The sequence below is a fragment of the Corvus cornix genome, chromosome 4 (genome assembly GCF_000738735.6).
Source record: "Corvus cornix cornix isolate S_Up_H32 chromosome 4, ASM73873v5, whole genome shotgun sequence".
NCBI classification, from domain to species: Eukaryota; Metazoa; Chordata; class Aves; order Passeriformes; family Corvidae; genus Corvus; species Corvus cornix.
Genome location: NC_046334.1, coordinates 29,905,227 through 29,927,443, shown reverse-complemented (window position 1 = coordinate 29,927,443; position 22,217 = coordinate 29,905,227). Strand labels below are relative to the sequence as shown.

General features: G+C 41.3%; 1 protein-coding gene across 9 annotated transcripts in view; it reads right to left on the bottom strand.

Annotated features, from left to right (window-relative positions):
• Positions 1-12,836: 12,836 nt before the first annotated feature.
• The window catches only part of LEF1 (lymphoid enhancer binding factor 1), a 71,488-nt gene continuing 62,107 nt past the window's right edge, over positions 12,837-22,217 (bottom strand). For all 9 annotated transcript variants that reach the window (XM_039551400.1, XM_039551401.1, XM_039551402.1 and 6 more), the window contains one exon: positions 12,837-13,955. In XM_039551400.1, the coding sequence (XP_039407334.1) occupies positions 13,876-13,955 (80 nt within the window). In that variant the 3' untranslated portion in view covers positions 12,837-13,875. The remainder of the gene's footprint in view (positions 13,956-22,217) is intronic.

The window sequence follows — 22,217 nt, the reverse complement described above, 5'->3', positions numbered from 1 at the left end:
GCTCATGATTTGTCTTGGGGTTTTCTAGCATTTTCAATTAGTGGTTGGGGGCCTACTTTTGCTAGGTGCTGTAGGAACATAATGAAGATTTCTAGGTGATTTATGTTCTCAGGGCATAAACTAGGACACTGGTGAACGCTTCTGAATGTTTTCTAGAGTCCTGTAAATTGACTCTATTTAAAGTGTCATTTTTACACAATACACTACTACTGTAGTTGAGTACTTTCAGGATTGCAGTTGGGAGTTTGTGCTGTGTAAATAAATAAGTGTGTCTGGCTGTGTGAGGCAACTTCTGTTTTGCAACTTGATTTCCTTGGGTTTTAGCAGAGTTGAATTTGTCCATGGTGGGAGTGCATCAAATCCTACCTTTTCTCCTAGTATTGCAGAGCAAGTGGGTGTGAGGATTGGTGTTCCAGTTCAACTCGGTAGTAGTGTTCCTTTACTTTCTGTACTAAGTGCTTATATGTATATTTTTAAGTACAGAAATTATGAATAGTTATTTAATGCCAAGTTGCCTCTTCCTCCTTCTTCCATCATTAATTCAGATTGCATATAAAGAAACTGAGGATGACAGATGTTAATTTCCTTGTACACAATCACACAAGAAATCTCTGAGTAGGGAACAAAATTCTTGGTTTATTGGATCCTGGTTCTTAATTACTTGTCATCTGATTTTGGGCCACTTGTCTTGAAAGGAAAGGGTTAAAGGAAAGAAACAGTACTATAGACAGTCTCTTTCCTTTACTAATATATTGTTAAATTGACTTGGTTTTACTAAAATACAGTCCACTTCTTACATATGAAGTCTGTTTCATTGAAGGTTCTTAATGCTCATAGCTCAGTTTAGTGACTTTTAAGTACTGCAGGGTGAAGTTAGCTTCAGTACTACTGTTTTCAGTCGTAATTAAAAGTGGGAATGTGTATTACTCTTGTGTCTTAAAAAATGCAATTTGTTTTTTACAAAAACATTAGGTAGAAGTAATTTGCTACTGCTCCCTTTACTTGGATGATTTGATTTGGAGAGGGGTAGGTTTATAGCAAGGCATAGGCTACTTAATGTAAAATGTGCAAAATAATATTCACTATTAAATGTGATATTTTAGAAAAATAAACTTTCTCTAAAACAGTGTTTTCCTTTCAGGAACTCTAACAGGTACAGTATGTGTATAAGTAATAAATAGAAGAAACCTGAAAAAGAGGCATTTTAAGTTGAACTTGCTATTTGAGAAGAAACTTCTTTTTTTAGCAGAATAGGCCCTGTGAAGGTACTTTAATGGTGGGTGGGGATAGTTTATTTTATCAGCATGTGGAGTGCTGTGCCAGGATGAGTAGAGATGAGGCAAAGGGTGAAAACTTCAAATACTCCCTCTTAAATCTAGATCAGAATGCGTAGTGGTAATTGAATGACTGTAGCCATTGAAACAAGGTAAGCCTTTTCTTTTGCTCATCAGTGGGAGGCATGGAGGATGTAGAAGTCCCTTTTAAGGTTCAGGGTCATGAGGAAATTAGCCAGAGGTAGGATATTAAATACTCCTGAACTTTACAAGAATTTCCATGGCGTTGATAGTTTAAAGATTTCTAGAGAGCTTAAAGAATACGTAATGAAATAAAGGAATTGTCTATTGCCACCTTTTCCTCAGTAAAGATTATTTCCCAGCCCTGGCTGTGGCTGTGACTTGAAGCAGAGGTACACGAGCCACCTTCCACTGCACATAGTGTTGATGAAGGGGAATCTCCTGCTAGAGATTCCTGCTAGACTAGGATGTGGTACATTAGACCTGTTCTCACCATCCAGCTCTCCTTGAATTTTTATTAATAGTGGAAAAGAGATTGTGGAAAAATATGAGGGATAGAAGAGAAAGGGGGGAAGGGTGTCTAGTTTCCCTCACTGCCTACTTTTAAAACCTTTAGTCTTTGTTATCCTTTCTGTCAGCAGGCCTCACAGATTTAGAGCATTTGCCCCACTTTGGTCAAAGCTTTGGGATGTATGCTTGGCACAGCTCAAGGGCAGCTTTACAGCCAACAGCTGAGGAGTCGGACGTGAGCCCAGAGACTGCAGCTGGGAAGATGGCTCCAGATTCAGCATCTGGGTCATTTCAGCTGCCAAATGTGCTCCATCTGTGGTCAACCTAGCTGCTGACATGGCGGGGGAAAAAACGGGAGCACAGCAAATTTTAAACAGGGACTTGAAAGCAGAATCTTAATTGGACAGAGGAGGGTGCTCTGCAGGAGTGGCTTATGGAGTATAAAGTGCAAGAGGTGGCAGTGAAGTTTGATCTGAAGAGTGTAGAAGTTGAAATTTGGCGTTGTTTTAACAAACAAAATATTCTTCATTAATGGCACTGAACACAATACTACTTATATGTGGGTCAAGTGCAGATGTCCTGAAGTTCTAAATCTGCATCTGTGTTTGCAAGTCATTGAGCTTTTCCAGTATACTACTGTAGGAGACTAGTTTTCTTGGAAGATACAGGTACCAGCTTGCAGTATGGATTTGAATCTGGAATGGAAAGTGGAGTTTGTTCCTTGCAGAGCATCACCTTGGTAGGAGCTTATTTGGGGAAGTAGCACTGCCTGATTATTTAATTATAGTGATTGTCTGTTGATGGAAGTTTATCCCCTGAAAATGAATAGCTGTCTTGAAGTGAATCGCTCAGCTCTATCCAGATGAGAGTTTTGTGAACCAATGCCTTATTTTACAAAGTAGAAAGAATGACTGACTGAGCAATTGCATAAAATAACTTGGAAATTTATCTTTTTTTCTTTCATGGATGAGTTGGATTTGTCCCCCAAGCCATCTAACCCAGGGGTTTTGAGGTGACAATGCAAATGTCCTTCAAAAACCGATTAACAGGAGTTAACTCCAGCATATAACATTGGCTCTTCAGAGCCATGAGATCAGGTACTACCAGCCCTGTATTCCAGCAGTGAATCAGGTCTCTGAAAAGCAAGGTAGTGGAAGACTTCTGAATGAGATTTGGTTGTGATTTGGGTTTGTTTTCTTAATGCCATATTTGGTGGCTTGTTTTGTGGATAGGACTTTTACACACCTCCAGGTATCTGTGAAACTTTTGAGATTCATCAGTCAATCTCTTCTGGAGATCCACTTACTATAAATTAGTGAATGTTTATCAGGGTGAAGAAGCAAAAAATAAGAAATTTGATGTATAAAGTGTAGTGAGATATGATTGTCTTGTTAAATCTGTATCTGTTACTAGAAAGAGGAGGGCATCTGAAAAAGAGGTGTTTCGTTTGCCTGCCCAAAAGGTGATTTTGGTGTGAAAAGGTCCTGTGTGTTCCTGACTTTGTGCCAAGCTTTGGTCAGTAAAGGCTGTGAGTTAGGTGTAAGCTAATGCAATGCAGTGTATTCCTGTGGCCAGGTGTGGTGCTAGAAGGCGAGTGCTAGAGGACGGAGGTACTGGCAGACAATCTATGTTGTTTAATGCATTGTTATTCTTGCATCTAGAGAAAGCTTTACAGTACCAAGTGACTTTAAAGATGTGGGCAAACCAGAAGCAGCTTCTGTAGTTTGTAGAGACCAGCTTTCCCTAGAAATTTACTGCTGACAGTTTTGGAGCTCATTTTTTCAAGAGAGGCGCCTGTAGCTGCACCTGTAGAGGCACACTCTTATTTTACCAACTAGTACCACAGCAGTGACCCACGTCTCAGTATTTTCATTCACTACAGTTTGTAGCCATGTGAGCAATTATAAAACTGACCTGAATAATGCCTTTTCCGTGTGCTTTTTGGACGAGCTGAGACCAGGAGCAAAAGCAGATGCTGTGATTCTTTTGAGAGCTAGATCTTTTCATGTTATATGTTCCTTCAGTAGCTTTTCCTGTTGTTCACAGCCAGAGGAATGTGCTTCTACTGAATTGTGATAGAGAAGGGTTAAGTAGAGCCACAATCTGGTAACTGTAAAGATGATTTGTAGACTGATCTGCCCTGAGCTTTATCATCTTCTCAAAAGTTCACGTCAAAACTGAAATCACTCTTTATATACCATTTACTATCCAGTAAACTAGTTCATAAATGCAATGCTATGCAGAGTCTTAAATTAAATGAGATCACAGAACAGTCTATGATGATGTCAGATCTTACTGATAATATATTAGTCAGATTCAGGTTTGTATGCCCATAGAGCAGCTTTGCACTTGCTCAATTCACTCTTCTCTTTTTTTCCCCTGGAGTTTTTCTATTTGGTTTTCCATAAATTGCAAATAACTCACGGCAGTGCATTCTTTGCAGAGAAACCAGCACCATAAAGCTCTAATGCTGGCTGGAAGTTTTGGTTGCTTCTGGGGCAGGAATAATACAAAACCTCAAGCCTAGTTATTAAAGGAGCCATTTCTTTTGTGGTGTGGTGGCATGAGGCATCACACTGAGGCGTAAGGCCAGGCTTTGTTTCCAGCCTGGGGTCAGATGCAGCAAGTTGGCCAAGGCACAGGAGGATATTTTAGCACAAGGCTTTTGCTTGGCGGGCACTAAGGAACTTGTCGCTTACTTTGGCTGTCCCATGCTGCCAGATAACAGGATTTTTTCCTAGCCTGTTGTTTGCTGCTGCTTTGCTTCATGCATCTCTGTCCTGCCTAGTAACAGCTTCTTCTATTCTGGTCCAATTTTTCTGCCAGCAACCACTTCTAGGGTGGTTTTCTGTAAATGGACAAACGCTTACAGTATTCACTAGTTAAAGAATGCAAGTTTTTTGTCATTAGTAACTTAAACCCCCCATTTGGGAGTCTTGGCTTCAGCAACAAAAATGTTGTGGATTAACCACTTTCACCAGCAAGAGGCTTTCTGATGAGCTGTGGGAAGAAGTGTATGCTTGGTGGTAGGTCTACAGTAAACAGCTGGAATTTGCATGTGGTGAATTAGCACCAAATAAAATCCCCCTTTTTTTCTTAATTATCCCTGCATACTCAAATGGATCTATTAAACATTTGTGCAATAGAAATTGATAAAACCACACATTTACAGTAAGTGGATCTTGGTTGGGCACAGGCTGACATTTCTCTGCTCTGTTCATGGCAGGACCTATGTAGATAATGCACAATCCAATGAAGGGACCACTCTTCCCTGACTCCTTGGAATACAGTGGTGCCCTGAGTTGGATGGGAGCACTGCAGTCATTGGAAGGAAGCCCTTGCTTCAACTCAGAATCTTCCCCTACTTTACATTAACTTTCTGCTGCTTTGACTCCTACAAAGCCACAAGCATAAGCAGGTGTAAGATACACTGCATTTGTATTTCACAGGCTTTTTAGTTGTTGGTTTTCTCTAAAGAGGTTGTGGAAGGTAAACTGTTTCTGACAACTGCTTTATTTCTCTGAAGATGTCAAGAGAGCTAATGGGTTCCTTACGGCTGATGTTGCAATTCTTTCTTCATTGCAATTTAGGGTGAAATTTCTAAAAGCCTTTTATTTCAGCTGGAAGCCTAGTGATGTTTTCCAGAACATCTAAACAAATGAGGCATCTAGCTTCCTATGATTTCTTCTCAGCACTGAAATCCCTCTAAGAACTTGAAAAAAGTATTTATTGAAGAGCCTGATTTTGGGGGTCCTAGTTTATTTTTAAATCTTGAACTTAATTCCCAAAATAATGGGGGATATTAGAAAAGAACTGGCATGGATTTTAATGGCAAGTTCTCCCACCTGCCATCAATTCTTGGGAGAACATGAAAGAAAAGAGCAACTTTAATACTTTTCTTCCTCTGTTTCCTCTTTGTCTACATTCTTGTGCACAATTACTTGCAGGAACAAAATTCTGCTCTTGCTAATTAGTAACTTCAGACAGTAGCAATCAGACTGTGCTTTTAACCATCTGAAAAAAATACTGCTTCCTGATTTCTTCACCTTCTCCTTTCACTTTCTTTGGAGTCAAAGGGCTATCCCATCTGCTTACGGATGGATTTCTGAGTGCTTTTGTGACATCAGTGTCAGAGAGTGAGCAGTGGACACCCAAATAATGTTTTAAGTGCCCTAAAAAACTTCTGTGAGTCCTTTGAGGAGGAGCATGGGTGAAATAGACTTCAGGGAAATGTTTCGCTGAGAGGGAGCTGATTTGAATGAGGCTGTGGATTCTAAAACCAGTCAGGGGGCTTTTGGGAAAATGGCAGTGTGTCTGAAGTGTGACATTGATGATGGGCATTTAAATAGCTTACTTTTGAGTAAGAGACAAGATACTTGGAGAATTTAGTTTATTTAGTACTAGAGAGATGAGGGTTTTAAAATTAAAAATTTTTCATTTAATAGGAGAGAATATAGGGGACAGGGAGAAGGTGCTGTGAATTTCACATAAGTGGTTTTCCTGATACCATTTTTTTTTGCTTTAAACAAAAGCATTACTTAAAACTGAGGAAGAAGTCTTTCTCTTTCTTAGAGACTTAACATTTTATTTTTGGCCAAGACTGAAAGCTGTTGTTGCCTAAGTTGACATTAAACTGGCAAATCTATGAACTGAAGCCAGTATTGTTACTTGGATCTAAATTTGTAAGGACATTTGGTTGTCATAGATTAAAAGATGAACATATAGTTTACCTCAAAGACCAGAGTTATATTCTAAAGGCTATTTGCACGTGTTTACAGCTGAAACCATTGCTTAGCCTATTGACATGTGATATTTGAAGTAGCAGTGGAAGGGGAAAATAATGGCAAACAATGATGAATATGTCAAATGATCATACAATAGGCACTATCTTCACCCCCAGGCTCATTGCTTTTTAGCAAAGGGCAGAGCTTTTCTACAGTGCAGTTAGCTTTTCTAGCAAGTTTTTCATACATTTTATTGTATTTTAGGGAATTAACTGTTTTAGTGACAGGTAAGACTGGGCTTGGCTATTGCTGGTATCAGTTTGACTTAGAATTTCATGTAATTCATATTATGAGAGTAGTGCTAGTCCACAGGCACATAGCTCAGCTTACAACTGATTTATGTTGAAATTGGGAAATAAAATCTAAAAATCAATCTAAAAGGAGTGCCATGTTCTCTACCTTCTGCATGCAAGGAAGTTTTTTTGAAGAACTTGCTGAATCTGCTGGGGAATGGAGAGAGAAGTAACAAAGTTTGATATTTGGCAGCTGGAAATCCAGCATGTGTTAGAGGATTTTAGATACCTTTGACTAGAAGTGATTTCAAAATGTGAATTAGCAAGGACATCCTTCAACCCCAACTACTCCATGCTGCGAAGAATGTGGCAGGCTTTTCCTGGTTAGGAGATGTCATCTGCAAGTCACTTAATTTAATCAAGTATTGGCCACAATGTCTAAAAGAAACTGGATGAAATCTGGTAAAGGGACAGGTGAGAAAGTCCTGCCTAGTCTTCATGGTTCAGCTGGAAGTGATGGGTAGTTGGAACTGGTGTTTGCACTTTTCCATTTCATCTTTTTGTGAGCTGTTATTTCTGCTTAGTTACACCCTCTGCCTGAGCGTGGGTCTCTCCACACTTCCCTGGGGTTGTGGCAGGGTAATGCTACACTAGCAGTAGGTACCCAAGATAAAATAGTTCAGGTGAAACCCTTAAGTCCACGCCCATCAGCTTTCTCTGTGCTTTGTTCTGTCTCAGTTTCCTTGCCATTGCCTCTGAAAGTGAGCTAACTCCCGCCCAAAAATGGCAAAGGGTTAAGCTAGTGAGACAACTGCTGGAGTAAGGTGATCTGAAGAATTCTTTGAATTTTGGTTGATAAATACAGTATATTCCATGTTTATATAATTGTGTGGTAGCTGTTACCATAACTATACCTGTAGTGTAGCTGTATGCATCTCATTTAAAATATCCCTTAATTCTTCTGTCTGTGGTTTACATGAGTTACATATAATTGTATCTGATCCTCACAACATACCAGGGAGCTAAGGAAGTACCATCCTTCAAATGTGCTTGGGGAGCAGATATGCAGGGAAATTCTTCCTTCAATTGTCTAGAAAAGAGTCTTTCTCCCCTTTCTTCCTTCAAATTGTATTTATTTCCAAACTGGACAGAATGAAAATACAGTATAGGTGTTAGACCTGTGCTAGATTTAAGTCTATTTTTTTAGGTTCATAGGAGATCCAGCATTAGGTCATTGGAAAGAGGAAACTGCTGCTGAATGGGCAAGAGCAGTTAGCAATGCTGTTCCATCATCAGGGAACTCTTCCTGCCAGTGAGGACAGGCCAAGAGCAGAGGAGTCAGTCAAATACAAGAGAGAAGGAGGAGGAGAGAGAAACCCTAGAGTAGAAGTGAAATCAAATGGACTAGAGGAAGAAGGGAATAAACTACTTGAATATTGAGAAACTATGTGGTATTCAGTTTCAGTATGTAATTTCAGTAAATTCACATTTACTAAACAATTAAATATGGGTAGTCCCTGCTTTAGAGTACTAGTATTGGCAGAATTAGGCTGCTCAGTGATTAACTGAGTGCTGTGGGTGGTTTGCTTTCTGGGTCATGCAGTTATACCTGTCCCACACAAAGGGAAACTTAGACCATCCGTGAAATCTTCCTTATAAAATTAGAATTTTCAAACAGTGACTAAAACCATTCATGGTTAAATTTATTGAGGGTTATTAGATTAAGGTGTTTTGACTGTGAATTCTTTCAGGATATTGTCATAAAAAGTTGAGTGCAGTTTGAAGCTAGCAGGTCTTTACAGGAAAAAAGTAGTGACTGTTCTGGAACATGATTTGTTTGCAAATATGATTACTGCCCATTAATTTAGCATTAATAGAGTGTAGAATGAAAGAAGTTGTTGCTGCTGATGTTAGTCATGACAAAATTAAACATTTCACAGAGAAGAGTAAAAAGGAAACATATTTCAGGGTAGCAAAAGCAGCAACTAGAATGTAAGAATCTTGTCCATCTCAGGCGTTTTTTAGTCAAGGGCTGTAGTCACTCCCATGTTGTGCCGTGTGCTGTCTCCTCTTTTGTTACCCAGCACTTTGCTTTCACAGGCAGATGCCAAGAAAACTTAATCCTTCTATAGTATTTTCCTTTGTCAAGATCTGAGTCCTTGTTTCTGTGGCTTTTTCTCTCTTAGACAGAGATGTCCTAACTCAGCCGGATAGATATCCTGTAGGTTTTTTTAGCCGCTTTTCTTAGCTGTAGGAAATTCATACGAATTCAAAGAATGGCCTCTCCAAATAAATCTCTTGACCATCATTAAGTTTTGAAGTATGTTATTTTTCTTATTCTGCTGAAGATTTTATTATGTCAGTTACCTTTTCTCAGCACAGTGAACAGGACAGAGCACTTCTTGGGTGAGTTCTTCTAGTGTGAAACAAATGTTTCTCCTAGCTCTGGTGGTCTATGCTGGTTTCCATAGCTGACAGGTTAATGAACCTGTTGCTTATTTGTATGTGCTGGGTTTCTGGAAGGTGGGATGGGTGAGTTTATCAAAATGTGTTTTGTAGAACATCATTCACAAGAAGAAAACCTTAGTTTTCTAAGGTTCCCAGACCAGGTATTCAGTGACTGTTATCTCAGCTGAGCAGACATCTGTGATTCGGTGAAGGCACGGTTGTTCAGGAGTGTCCCAGCCAAAGAGAAGACATAATTTAAATCCCATGGCCTGAAGGTATGACTGTTTATCTGGGAGGATGGGAAGCTGTATTTCAGTCCTTGTTTTGACCTGGCCAAAGCCTGGTGATTAAGAGGTTTGTTTCCCCTGTTTCTGGCAGATACACCCCTATTCCTGGGCAGATGCCCATTTGCTTGCTTGGCTTTCTAAAGCTGAGCTTCGTATCTGTGAGGAGACTCAAAGGGTAAATTCATACATTAATCCAGAGTTTCTCTTCCTGATGTGTCGTGGAAAAGTGAATGCGTTGGGGCATACTTTCTAGGTTTTTGGTTTCATCTCGGAATGTGTTTACAGCCAATCATTTTCCTGTTACAGCTGCTCTCCTTTTGGCTGACTTCCTTTTTAGCCCAGTAGTTTTTCACTAACCTGACTTAGAAGAAATGTATTCATAGCTGACAGACTTCTGGCTATTTGTGGACTTACTTCTTTCCCCTCTAATGTTCTACTTTGTGTTAGTCCCTTGTGCTGGAGGAGAGGCGGCTTTGCATGTTCGTCCCCTTGCAAATGAAGGGAACAAACTGCAGCTGCCTGATGGGACAGGTTACAGGGCATTTCTTAGTCTCAGTAGTGTTCTTCATTTTCTGCCAGTCTTGCTTTAGCCTAATTAGCTGCCATGCAGATCAGAGCAGGAGGCCACCAGGAAACAGAATGGTTGCTTCAAAGCCTTGTGCGCTGTAGTGGTTTCAAAGGAGTGCAGACAACTGATGCTGTGGACTCTGCTGTCCTAGAGCCTGGAGCAAGGATTGGGTCCTTAAGGTCCTACTGCAAATTGGCCCAGCCATCAAGCTGTCCCTTGTACAACCAAGTTACTGCCTTTTCTGTTGGCTAATCCAAAGCGGAAACTACAACTGAAGATAATTCTGTAGAGCTGGTGAGTCCCTATAAGCACAATTAGTGAATCTGTCATCACTTGCTGCGTAAGAAGCCAAAGTTAGCTGAAGGACTGTTCTTTTATGTAACACAGGGAAAATGGCTCTGGTCCAGGTGATCCAGAAGCCTAAGGAGCCAGACCATCCTGTGATGTTGGCCGGATCAGCTGTAAATAATCCTGGCTCAACTCCCCTGTTCTGTGTCTGCTGTTTTTGGTGAGGAGAGGGGGAAGGCTGTGTGTTTCCTAGGTACTGGGATAGCTCTGTTTATGAACTAGACTACCCGTGCTGTGATCCATACAAGAACTGCTTTTAGCATATGCACAGAACCAAGTGTGGGGGCAGAGAGTGGTTTGTGAATGCTTGTACAGAAGTGTCTGGATAATTAACTCAGCCATTAGGTAGGAGCATTTAAATTCTTGAAGATATTTTCTGGGGGAAATACAGGTTATTCATCTCCTCAGGCACCCAAAAGAGACATGGTTAGATTCTAATTTCTGCCTAAATTGCACATCAGGAATTTTGGTGCTGGTTTTGAGTCTCACCTGAAATAATTTGTTCTGTGTCACAAGGATTTAAACCTAGTCTTACTGCCAGGGTAGCAACATCATCGCTTGGCCATCTTTACTGGCTCATCTGTCTCCACTGACAAGCTGGCACAGAACAGTGAGGGCCCACATCAATTTGCTCTTTCGGTCCCACAGGAACAAATGCCAATTAGCAGGGGAGGGCAGGAGTGGACACAGACCTAAGTCACAGGGGATATTACAGGACAGCGAGGTTACTCTGTTTCAGGTGCTCTCATGTCAGCATCCTAAGCCTTGCATATTAGTTAACCTTTCCCATAGCTGCTGCATGTGAAAGGTCTTTGATCTATGAATGAGTCCAACACGTGGTGCGTGTTCACTGTATGTTAACAGCAGAGATATTATTTTTAGCTCCCAAATTCTTTTTCTTTGCTATTAGAGCTGAAAGACCTTTCGTCTTTAAGACAGGCAAGTGTTCACAACAGTGTATTTGGGACAATGTGCTACATGAAGCCAAGACTTCTATTGGGAACAATTTTTCAGAATGGGTAAATGGCTTTTTAAATAGCCATTAAAAAATCTAAACAAAGTAGTCATGTTTTATAAAGTCCTAAAAAGAACTGTTGTCTTTGGAACATGTAATTTGCAGATCTCACTGCAGTAATCCTTGATTTAGAGCAATTACTGCACTAAGTACTTGCCTTTTTTCCCCTTTAAAAAACAAAACCAAACCCCAAACCAAAAGCCAGACAGGTTTCCAGCAAAGGCTGGGATAATTGAATGGAAACATAGCCAAGTCTTGCAAAATTCCAGCATACAGTTGCTGTTCTCTCAAGAGATATTTTCTCCTGCCATCTGAGAGCCTGGTCACTTGTTTTTCTTCTTTTTTAACATAATCACTAGTTGCTAGAAATAAGTATTGCAAGAACTAATATGCTGGTTACAGCCTTAAAACTGGGCATGCATGCAGTGCACGCTAGTTTAAGAGGAAGCTGTTTTATAACATTTTTAATTATGAAATTTCTTATGCAACAGAGTTAAAGGGTCATTTATAAACAATCCAATTCCAAAGCTTCCTTAGGCAGTAACTGACCTATGTCATTTCTTGTAGCTTAAGCTTGACTCAGTCCAGTCTCACACCAAACAAGATTGGTGAGCTGGAATACAAGGCATGATGATTCAATGTGCAGTTCATAATATTTCTTTTGCACTCACAAATCAGTGGACTAGTTTACCTATGCCTCCGGTGTCTGGTTTTTTTAAGTTCCTTAGTAGAAGTGAGGCAGCTGTGCTGCTTGCTATGGCAGGAGCATCTCCCAGGCACCATTGGCAGTAGGCAGGCCATGCTGACTCTGGATCTCAGACCATGAAACCAGGTCTTCCACAGCTGATTCTGCAGCCAGCTTCAGTCCCTGGCTGTGGGATAATTTATACAGCTATAAGAAATTTAACTTCAGGCCTCTACCTCTTGTGTGGCATGGACTGCATCCTGAAAGAAGGGAATCCATATTCCTAATCATCGGCCTAAAACCACTGCTCCCTCCCTAAGATTTTGCTAGGAAAATGAAGATGGAGGGATCCTTAGTACTTCCACTTAGGCCAAAGCTAACTGAGTAGCGTAAGGGAACACTGAGCCTCCCCATTCCTTATTTCTGGTATGGAACTGAGACTTCTGCTCACTTTTCAAAGAAAAAGTAATTTTCCAAAATCACTTCAGATGAGCAAACAGCCAAACAGATACACTGCATTTCCTACAACAGGAGACTGAGCCAAGAGTCTTCAGCCTTACAAGTGACTGTGCCTGCCTGAGTGTGCTTCTACCTTTGAGGGTTTCTAGCAAAAACTGTTCTTTTTTTTTTTTTAAAGCAAATTTTAAAGACGGTTAACTTTAGTTTTATTACAAAGCTTTTATTAAAAAACAAATGCTCAGCACATTAACTCAAACTGGAATGACAAAAAAAAAATGGTTGACAGTATTTTTGGCAAAGGCTGTGCCTTACTATTTTAAAAAATGGGTACATCAATGCTCATTTCAACAACTGGCATAAAATCCCACTAACAGGCTAACAAAAACAGATACAAATACAGAACAATTGAAGTAATAATTCAAGTGCTGGGCTTTTTACAAGGAGAAGGGGAATGGGTGAGAAGGAGAACTCACTGCAGTCAGATTTGCTGGATGTATTGCTTATGTTTACAGAGTAGATGATGCGAGACTAACATGTCTACTGACCAGCTGACTGTTGTTACATTTATTTAGTTCTATAGGACACTGTATTATATAGACTGAGAGGCCACTATTTGTTACAAATAGTTTAACAGAACAGCCACCTTTTTTCCATACAGATTTTTCCTCTGGCAGAAAAAAAATAAGAAAAAAAAAAAGAAAAACTCATTTTATTTAAAAAGTATTTCAGATTTCTGACACTTGTTTAAAAGCTCATACCTAGTAAAATATACACCAAAGAAATTACAAACTAAAAGTTAAAATATAAAAGCATTCAAGTTTCTTAAAAAAAGCTAAAACCAAAATTGATCCTGTCGCACCATTAAATAAAAAGAAGGTTGAGCGCGTCATCCTGGTCCAGGCAAATTCCGTTCCTTGATGTGCTGTATGGGGCAGCTGTGGTCTACATTATTCTGCTGGCTGAAGCAGGCAGAGACAGCCATGCTACTGTGTTTGCTGACTCAATATGGGCACAGATGAGACGGGGGCTTGAGAGTGCAAGGCAGAGGTGAAGACAAAAGCTGCTCTGCTGACCCAGGAGCTCGTTTGCTCTATTTATATCAGGGCTGGACCTCGTGATAGTGAAGGATTTTGGCAGTGATTGTCTTTATGATTCAGTGTCTCTAGCAGTGACATCAGGGTGAATGACATCCTAGACAGACTCCTTGGGGGTGGTCTGTGTGGATGAAGGACACACCTAGGGTTTAACAAGCTTCCATCTCCAGAAGGGGTCCTGGTGTCGCCGCCTTTGCTTTACAAGTTGAGAAAGCATTTCTTTTCCCACCTACAGGGAAGAGGGGGGGGAAAGAGAGAGAGAGAGAGAGAGAGAGTGTGATAAGGACTATGTGAAGCCTTTTAAAAAAAAAATTCTTCAAAGAAGCTGATGATGGGTCACTGTAACTCTTATGACAACTGTATTAGTGGAATGTGCATCACAATGTCAAAGTTAAATGCAGAATTTATTACTACTTACTTTTGCTTGAAGTTTGCAACTATGTTTATGGAAAGTACTTTGGATTGTAAAGAGATACCAACTAGAAAGATGGGGTTTTAAGCATCCAGCATATTACAGAAGTACTTCCCTTTTGTAGTGGATTTCAATTATCTACAACATTTGACCCAGATACCATTACAAAACTAGACATCCTCAAGCTTTGGTACTGCAGTGCAGTGGTTGAGGTCAATTAAACCTCTATTTCAGAGCCTCAAGCTCTCCTCCCTGCAGAAATGAAAAAATGCTGCCTTCTGCAAGCGGTTTGGTAGAGGAATGTGGTGGATGAGGCTTGTGTGAACACTGATTCTACCATCCGTCCTCATGACTGGGGAGGATTTGTTCTGCTCTTCAGCAGGGTAGGGAACACCTTCCAGCTGTGTAAGAACCATGGGCCTCATCCCTATCAGTAAAGTTCACTAGGATCTTGGAAGGATTTATGTTCTTAGAGCATGTGAAATAGCCCACAGTACAGGCCTAATAGGAATTGCTCATCCAGAGAGGAACAGTCCTTCCCCACTAGGTCTCTGGGTTACATCAGCTCATTTATGCAATTGCCAACTCAACCATCACCCTCACCCTTCTGATCCAGACAAGTGGGTTATAACAGGGTCTCCACCCAAAATCTCCCTAACGAGTCAGATGTTTTTCGACACATGGACACATGCTCTCCAGTAACTGTTTGGGGATTAATGGTGTCTCAGAAAAATCAACATTAACCTCTAGGTCTCCACGTACCACTCAATTGCTAAATAAATAGAGGGTTCAATGAGCAAAGCTTCTGAGAATGATCAAAATTAGCACAAGAATGCAGTTCAGTGGAGAAAGTAAACAAATTTTCACCAGAAGAAACACAAAATGCTTAGTCACATAAAGAAGATACACTGCCAGCACCTTGAGTCACGAGAGGCAAGACAGAACAAGTTTATGAAGAAAACTTATAGATAAACTGCTTAAGCCTGCAAGAGCCACAGGCTGAATTAGTCAGCAAATTTTACATTATGTTAAATTTCAGCAGTATTTAAACCAGGACCATTTATGACTGAGCACCCACCTGGCATCTGCTGCAGCTTCCATGTAAACCATAACAACGCAAAACGTTTCACCCATAGTAGAGGGGCAACTCCTGCGTAAGGAGTTACACTGCCTCATGTAGTCCAGGGTAGAAAGCCTCCAAAACTGATTTTGTACCCTTTGATTTTAATCAACATAAGCTGAGGCCTCAAAGTCGTACTAAACAAGTTGACTCCTTATCAGAGGTCACCCACATGGCTATTGTTATAGTGGAAAGGAAAGCTGAGGGCACTGAAGTTTAGCTGCAGACTAAGTTAGAAAACACAAGCATGAATTTATAGCACACTGTTCTTTATAGCTTAGATTTGATGCAGACTCCCTCCTTGCCCAAATACTGCCATCCCTGATACATAAGAAATAACTTTCACCTGCTGCTGGTAGCCACAAAAGGACATTTAAAGCCACTGAGGCCTCTTAAACAGCATAGCTAAAAGTCCACTGGCAAACCAGCAGTTTCAACAAAGGTGGTCTGTATTGACTAATTCAGTTCCTATTTCCTCATAAAACCAGCCCATGTCCCAACTAAAAAAAGCCTCCTGAGCTTCCTGCCTTTTTCTTTTTTTATTTTTTATAAAGTAGCGCAGTGCTCCGTAACACGTGCGGATCAAAGAGCTACGAAGGGCTCTACCTTTCCAAGGAGCACGAAAGAGAGGCCAAGCAAACAGCAGAGAAACACTGGGGAGAGCACCCTGCAGCTTTATATTTATTTTGTGCCTTTTCATCCCGGATTTTCAAAGGTTTGGTCCAGGTTGCTCTTCCTGGGAAGGTTTTCCTCTCAGTCTTACATGAAAACATTCAGCTTCCTGTTGAGGAATGGCCTTGAGGCGCCAGGCCAGTAGTTCACAGCAGTCTGATACAAGCGCTGTGATTCAGAGCTACTCCCCATTAGCAGCCAGGAATGTCTACTTCACTGAAGGAAATGAAATGCTCTTCTGTTGAGATGGTTCCCTGCCTCCTCCCCCCTTCCCTTACCAGCAAGCTGTCTTTGAAGTCAGGAGGTTAAAATAACGACTGCAGCCTTGCTCTGGCCCTCAGCTTTTTCCAACAGCGGCCATTGCTTCTTTCTCAATCCAGAGGCAGCTTTTGCAGCACCTGCCTCCTTTCCATAGCTCCTAACTGTGCCCAGCTCCTCTAGAGAGGCTGCAGATACCACGGTGATTCTGGAAGGGGACAGGCACAGGGAAGCTCCACGTATTTTTATTTCCGAGCGAATACTGCAGTACAGCAAATTACACAGTAGCTATCCTGAAAACAGCATCTAGAACCCAGCCTTTCCCCAGCTGCACATTAAGGCTACACACTGGAAATTGCTTCTGCTGCTGATAAACCAAATAATACCTAAAAAATACGAGTGATGATGGTGTTGCCTTACAGATATAAAACAGGTCAAATCAGGATTCTTTTCAAGAAACCACAGGCATGTGCTAAGGAGACTGAAGACTTCCCACATCTAAGGCTTCACTGGGGGGCTGCAGCTGAAGTCTCGCCAGGCGAGGCATGCCCTAGCAAAGCCCAATCCACAAGTGAAGTCGGCACAAATCAAAGACTGCAATTACAGCTCCCTGGCTGTGGTTAGGCTTCAAAGAAAGTGCTGCAAGTCACATTTTACATATGTGAAGTCTTGAGCCTGAGCCACAATAGGAGGCACTGTCTGTGCCATTTGCAGTGTACATCTGACTGCAGGAGGAAAGGGGAAAAAGAAAAAGAAAATAACACCTCAAGAAAGAAACAGACATAAGATTCAAGAATAATACAGTGCAAAAAGAAAAGCCTTACTACTGAAGTGATAAAACTGTAATCCAGGAATCACTGCAGTAAAACTAAATTCTCCTAGCAAGCCTGGGCTCAGTGGCTGCGGGGATCACAAGGGGATCTGAAGCCCTCCCCATGCTTTGGAATGAGATGGATTGAAGGGTGGGTCTGCAAAGGTCTTGTGCTCCTCCTCTGGTCTTTTAACTTTTCTAGAACAAGGGAGAGAATTATGCAGTTTCATCTAGGTCATGCTAATCAGAAAAGGTTTTTGAAGAAAGTCAAGAGTGTCCGAGTCAGTACAGGAGTAAGTATGGAGTAAAAGAGACACCTAACCCTTCACAGAAGGCAAGGGATATTAAACTTTTTAATTGAGGTACTTTTTTTCTACACCTTTCCCTATCACATTGTTTGGATACAGTTCTAAGAAGAGACAAGACTACATATAACAGACAGTTACACGTATTTTTTATAAAAAAGAAAAAAGTCCATCTCCAAACCTGTCCTTTAATCCAGTACTTCAAACAACATGGCAAGTTCAGGGACCCAAAAGCTGAAACTGTCATTTTCTTTGTAAGTCCAAAATGAACATGTTCGACTTACTGCCAGCCAGGGTTTATTCAATAGTCCAGAAACCCAGCTATGCAAAACCAGGTCATTATTTATCAGGGTGGTTCATGCTGTTTGTGAAGTCCCTCTATTTTCTCTAATAGCAGAGCTGGAAAGGGTTTCAGGCACAAGCATATAGATGCAGTCTGCTCCTCTTCCTGCCCAGCTGTGCCATGGTTTGTGGGTTTAGCCCAAACCAGATCCTTGAGATGTTCAGGGCAAACACAAACAAACACTCCACAACCCTTGTTGTTTCTAAACAAAAAAAGCACCTCCCAACAAAACCCCAGTCATTTTAGTAATCCGATTTGCTGCAGGGTCCCACAAGCTGTTACAAAACATGGATAGAGAGACCTATGGGAAGCAGGAAAAAGCCCTCTCTGCAAGAGCTGGATACCAGCAAGCAGTAGAGGAAACTTTATAAGCTGCTTTTGTATCCGAAGAAATGACATAAAATTGTACCCTAAAACTGTAACAGATGCTGCCAGGTTGAAACTGTGTCAGTATGAAGTTTTTCTTGGTCTGTCCAACCCCTCCATCACCCTTGCTAGTTTTAACCTTGGTCCACTGCTGGTAACTGAATGGAAACTTCAACAGCAAATTATTCTCTGCTGTTTTAAATGCCCTGAATTAACTGCCCCTAAAAATACCTCTCCATTAATTACAGGTGGAGCCTGGAGTCCTAACTTCTGTCCTCTTAGTTTGACCTCAGCTAGATGCATTAATTGAGCAGCAGGAATATTCTTCCCCCAGCCTTCCCAAGCCAGAGACCTCTTCCAGAGCAGATTAGTTTAAGCACGGAAAACGCCCAGGTATTTTAGGGTTCCCATTTAGTGCAGCGAATGGCAATGATGCCAAGCAGGTGTGGCTCTTATCGAAGGCCCCCAGTGTAGGCAGCACAAAACTACAAGCTCTATCACTGAGCTAGAATCTTTTAAATTATCTTACTGGAAGACCCAAGACATGTTTTTCCTGTTGGGGGTAGGAGGGGAGAGAAGCTCCATGTTTATAATAAAAACCAGATTGCCTCTAGACAGCTGTCTCTAGCAGTTTCTTAAAGAGGAACAGTATACTAAAGGTGAGGAAGAGGGAGGAAGAAATAGGCTTGTCTCCTTTTTGAATCTTTATGGCATATAATAAATATTCAGAAGACTATTTTTTAAATTATTTGTTTTCTAGACTGAGAGCTAGGGGCACTGAAATTGCTACTTCAGTTTTCACCTGCTGTAACAGAGAAGAACATGAGGTATTGGTAAAGCAGTAAGTGAAAATTCTTTCAGAAGAAAGAAATAACACAGGTACAGTTTCCTTTGTAGATAATTTTTTCTGCCAGAGTTAAACATAGGTTAGAATTTACACTACTTTGAAAGACAATCTCAACAGTTAAATCTTCTGATACATGGAATAATTTAAACAGTTGCTTTCATGAAACCAAAGGCAAGTCAGATATAACCTGAATATCTTCCTGAGCTTCCATCAACTCTTCTACACACAGGCATCCACAGAGCAACACTACAAGCATTAGACATCAGTACACAGAAACCACTTCCACAGCAGATTAGTTTCAGAATTCAAACATACCAACTTCACTTTGATGCAATTAAGTCATCTCATCATAAAATCTCTACTGGTCCAAAATACACAACAGAAAGCCTTTGTACCTCAAAAGACACACATATGGGAAGAAAACCAGCTATTCATCCAAATGTAGTCCCACCGCCTAGTGTGTGCATTTGCCTTTACACCATAGAAACCAATTCTGTGTAGTTATTTTGGCAATAATATTTTACCACGTGCAATTTCAGGTATCCCTGAGATGAAAGATAGATAGAAGGCTCTCATAAACTCCTGAGTTTAATATTAATGAGGGAACACATATCCTATAATGTTTGCAAGGAGGAAGCAACTTCAGAAATTATGCCTCTTTGCTCACTTAAGCCTACATAGTTCTCTTAACCCCTGATCCCACTGTACTGATGCCTGTGGCAAGAACACCAACTCAGAGATGGTCACTGGTACCTTTTTCTTCAGCTGCCTCTAACCCTGCTCACACACTACACCCCAGTTCCAATGACGCCTTTGCTGCACAAATGCTTCCAACATTTGCTCCTACCACTGGAAGGAGGAGCTGAAAGCTCATGTCCTGGAAGCTCTGACTAAAGCCCATAATGTCTCACTGACTTGCCAGGCTCATGTTTTAAGTGACCAGACAGTGGTGCTTCAGCTGGCTGTGCTATGGGCTTCCTTACTTGTACAGCTTTCCAATCTGCAAGCTTTCAAAACTGTTTATATGGTACAGTCTTAACAAGCAGGTAAAGAGTCAGAGATTTAAAAGATGACTTGCATAAAAAATTCTTAAAGTAGAGGATTAAGGAACTGACTGGTATGAGAAGGTTTGCTTTATTAGCAGTGACTTTTGCAACATGACAGTTAGGCTCTTTGGTTTTGTTCTGTCCTTTTGGTTAGTTTTGTCTACAGGATGGCTAGGTCTGCATTAATGTATATCAGAAGACCTCTTTAATCACAATCTCTAAAATCAGAGGCAAATGGAAGCAAAAGTCAGTGCAAGGGTATGCTAGGGTTTGCTAAGCTTTGACAGAATTGCATTTGAATACAATTCTGTTGAAATTAGAAGACAGATTTCACCCAAGCTTAGTCTCCAGAAACAACTGGGAAAGACTTTGACAGTATCATAAAAACTTGCTTTCTAGCTGGTCAGAAACACAGTATCAAAAACTCATTTTGAAATTTTTCATGTAAATACACTAAAAAAGTGAAAATGCAATATAAACCTGAGAAAAACATTAAAATGCTGAAGTTTTCTTCCAGTTGGAAATGAAATGACATTTCAAAACCTTACACCTTATTTATGAAACAGTTTGTTTCTACAGAGTTTTTCTCATGACCTTAGAATTCTCAGTCTGATGGTGAGTTTACTAAATCCACCAAAATACACCGTTTTTATCCAGAGAAGAATGGTGCACCAGCAGTCAACTCCCTGTCCCCACCCTATCCCACAGGAAGAGATAGAACAATAGTTGTCCCACTGCTCTCCTTCGTTCTAGCCCAAGCCGCCTGCTGCTAACACCTCAGAAGTGAAACAATTTGGGATTTTTTTAATCACTTGTAAATGTGGTTAAATTCAAACTTCATTAAGCACCTCTAATTTCACAGTTGGTTCTGCAACTTGGGCATCTCCAACAAAACAAACATATACATTCACCTCCTGAATTACCTATTTTTTCCATTTGTCAGTGTCAATTTTAAATATGAAACACTGAAGATCAGCTTCATAGCTGACTATGCTGCACCCATTTTGAAAAAATCCTTAACAATTTTTCTTATTTTTCTAATCCCATATCTGTGCTGATTGTCTAGTTGAAAGTGTTCTGCTGTTCTTTAATTTGTAAAATGTATGCTTTGCTACTACCCTCACTTACCCCTCCCCATGTCCCTTGATTGCACTGAAAATAGCTTTTATCCCCTTCCTTTTTCCTTCCTGCCTTCCTTCCCTCCCTCCTTCTCTCCTTCCTTCTTTCCTGCCTTCCTTCCCTCCCTCCTTCCTGCACTTCACCAGGGACCTCCACCAAGATGGTAAAAAGAAGCAGGGACCTGGGTCTGCTCTGCTGGACCTCTCCCAGCAGGTGTCAGTGCCCCTCTGTACCGGCCACCTGCGTGGGGCCGTGGCTTCTCTTCGGGTTTGCTCTTCTGACCTTCTCGTTCATGTCAGAGAGCCTGAAAGAGAGGAGGGCTTCTGTCTTTCACCCTGGCAAGATCAGGTCAGAATTGAGTTGCGGGAGGGGACGCACAGGATGCCATCCAGAGGGATGTGGGCAGGCTTGAGAGGTGGCCTGTGCAAAGCTCATGAAGTTTGACAAGTGCCAGGTCCAGCAACTGGGTCAGGGCAATCCCAAGCACAAATACAGGCTGGGTGGAGAATGGATTGAGAGCAGCCCTGTGGAGAAAGACTTGGGGGTGTTGGTGGATGAGACCCAGCAATGTGCACTCGCAGCCCAGAAAGTCAGTTTCATCCCGGGCTGCATCCAAAGCACCATGGCTGGCAAGGCAAGGGAGGGGATTCTGCCCCTCTGCTCTGCTCTGGTGAGACTCCACCTGGAGTGCTGCATCCAGCGCTGGGGTCCCCAACAGTAAAAGCACATAGACCTGTTGGAGTGGGCCCAAAGGAGGACACAAAGATGCTCAGACGGCTGGAGCAGCTCTCCTCTGCAGACAGAGCTGTCTGAGAGAGCTGGCTTGTTCAGCCTGAAGAAAGTTCCAGTGAGACATTATAGCAGTCTTCCAGTTCCTAAAGAGGGCCTACAGGAAAGCTGGGGCATGTAATGATAGGACGAGGGGGAGTGGATTTAAACTGACAGAGGATGGGTTTAGATTGGATAGTAAGAAAAAAAATCTTTCATGTGAGGGTGGTGAGGCCCAGAGGAGTTGCCCCATCCCTGAAAGGGTTCAAGGCCAGATTTGATGAGGCTTCAGTGGAAGGTGTCCCTGACCATGTCCCAGGGGTGTTGGAACTAGATGATCTTTAAGGTCCCTTTCAAGACAAGCCATGATCTGTCTGAGGGCATACTCATTTTCTTTGGAAATTTTATGCCTATCTGAAATGAA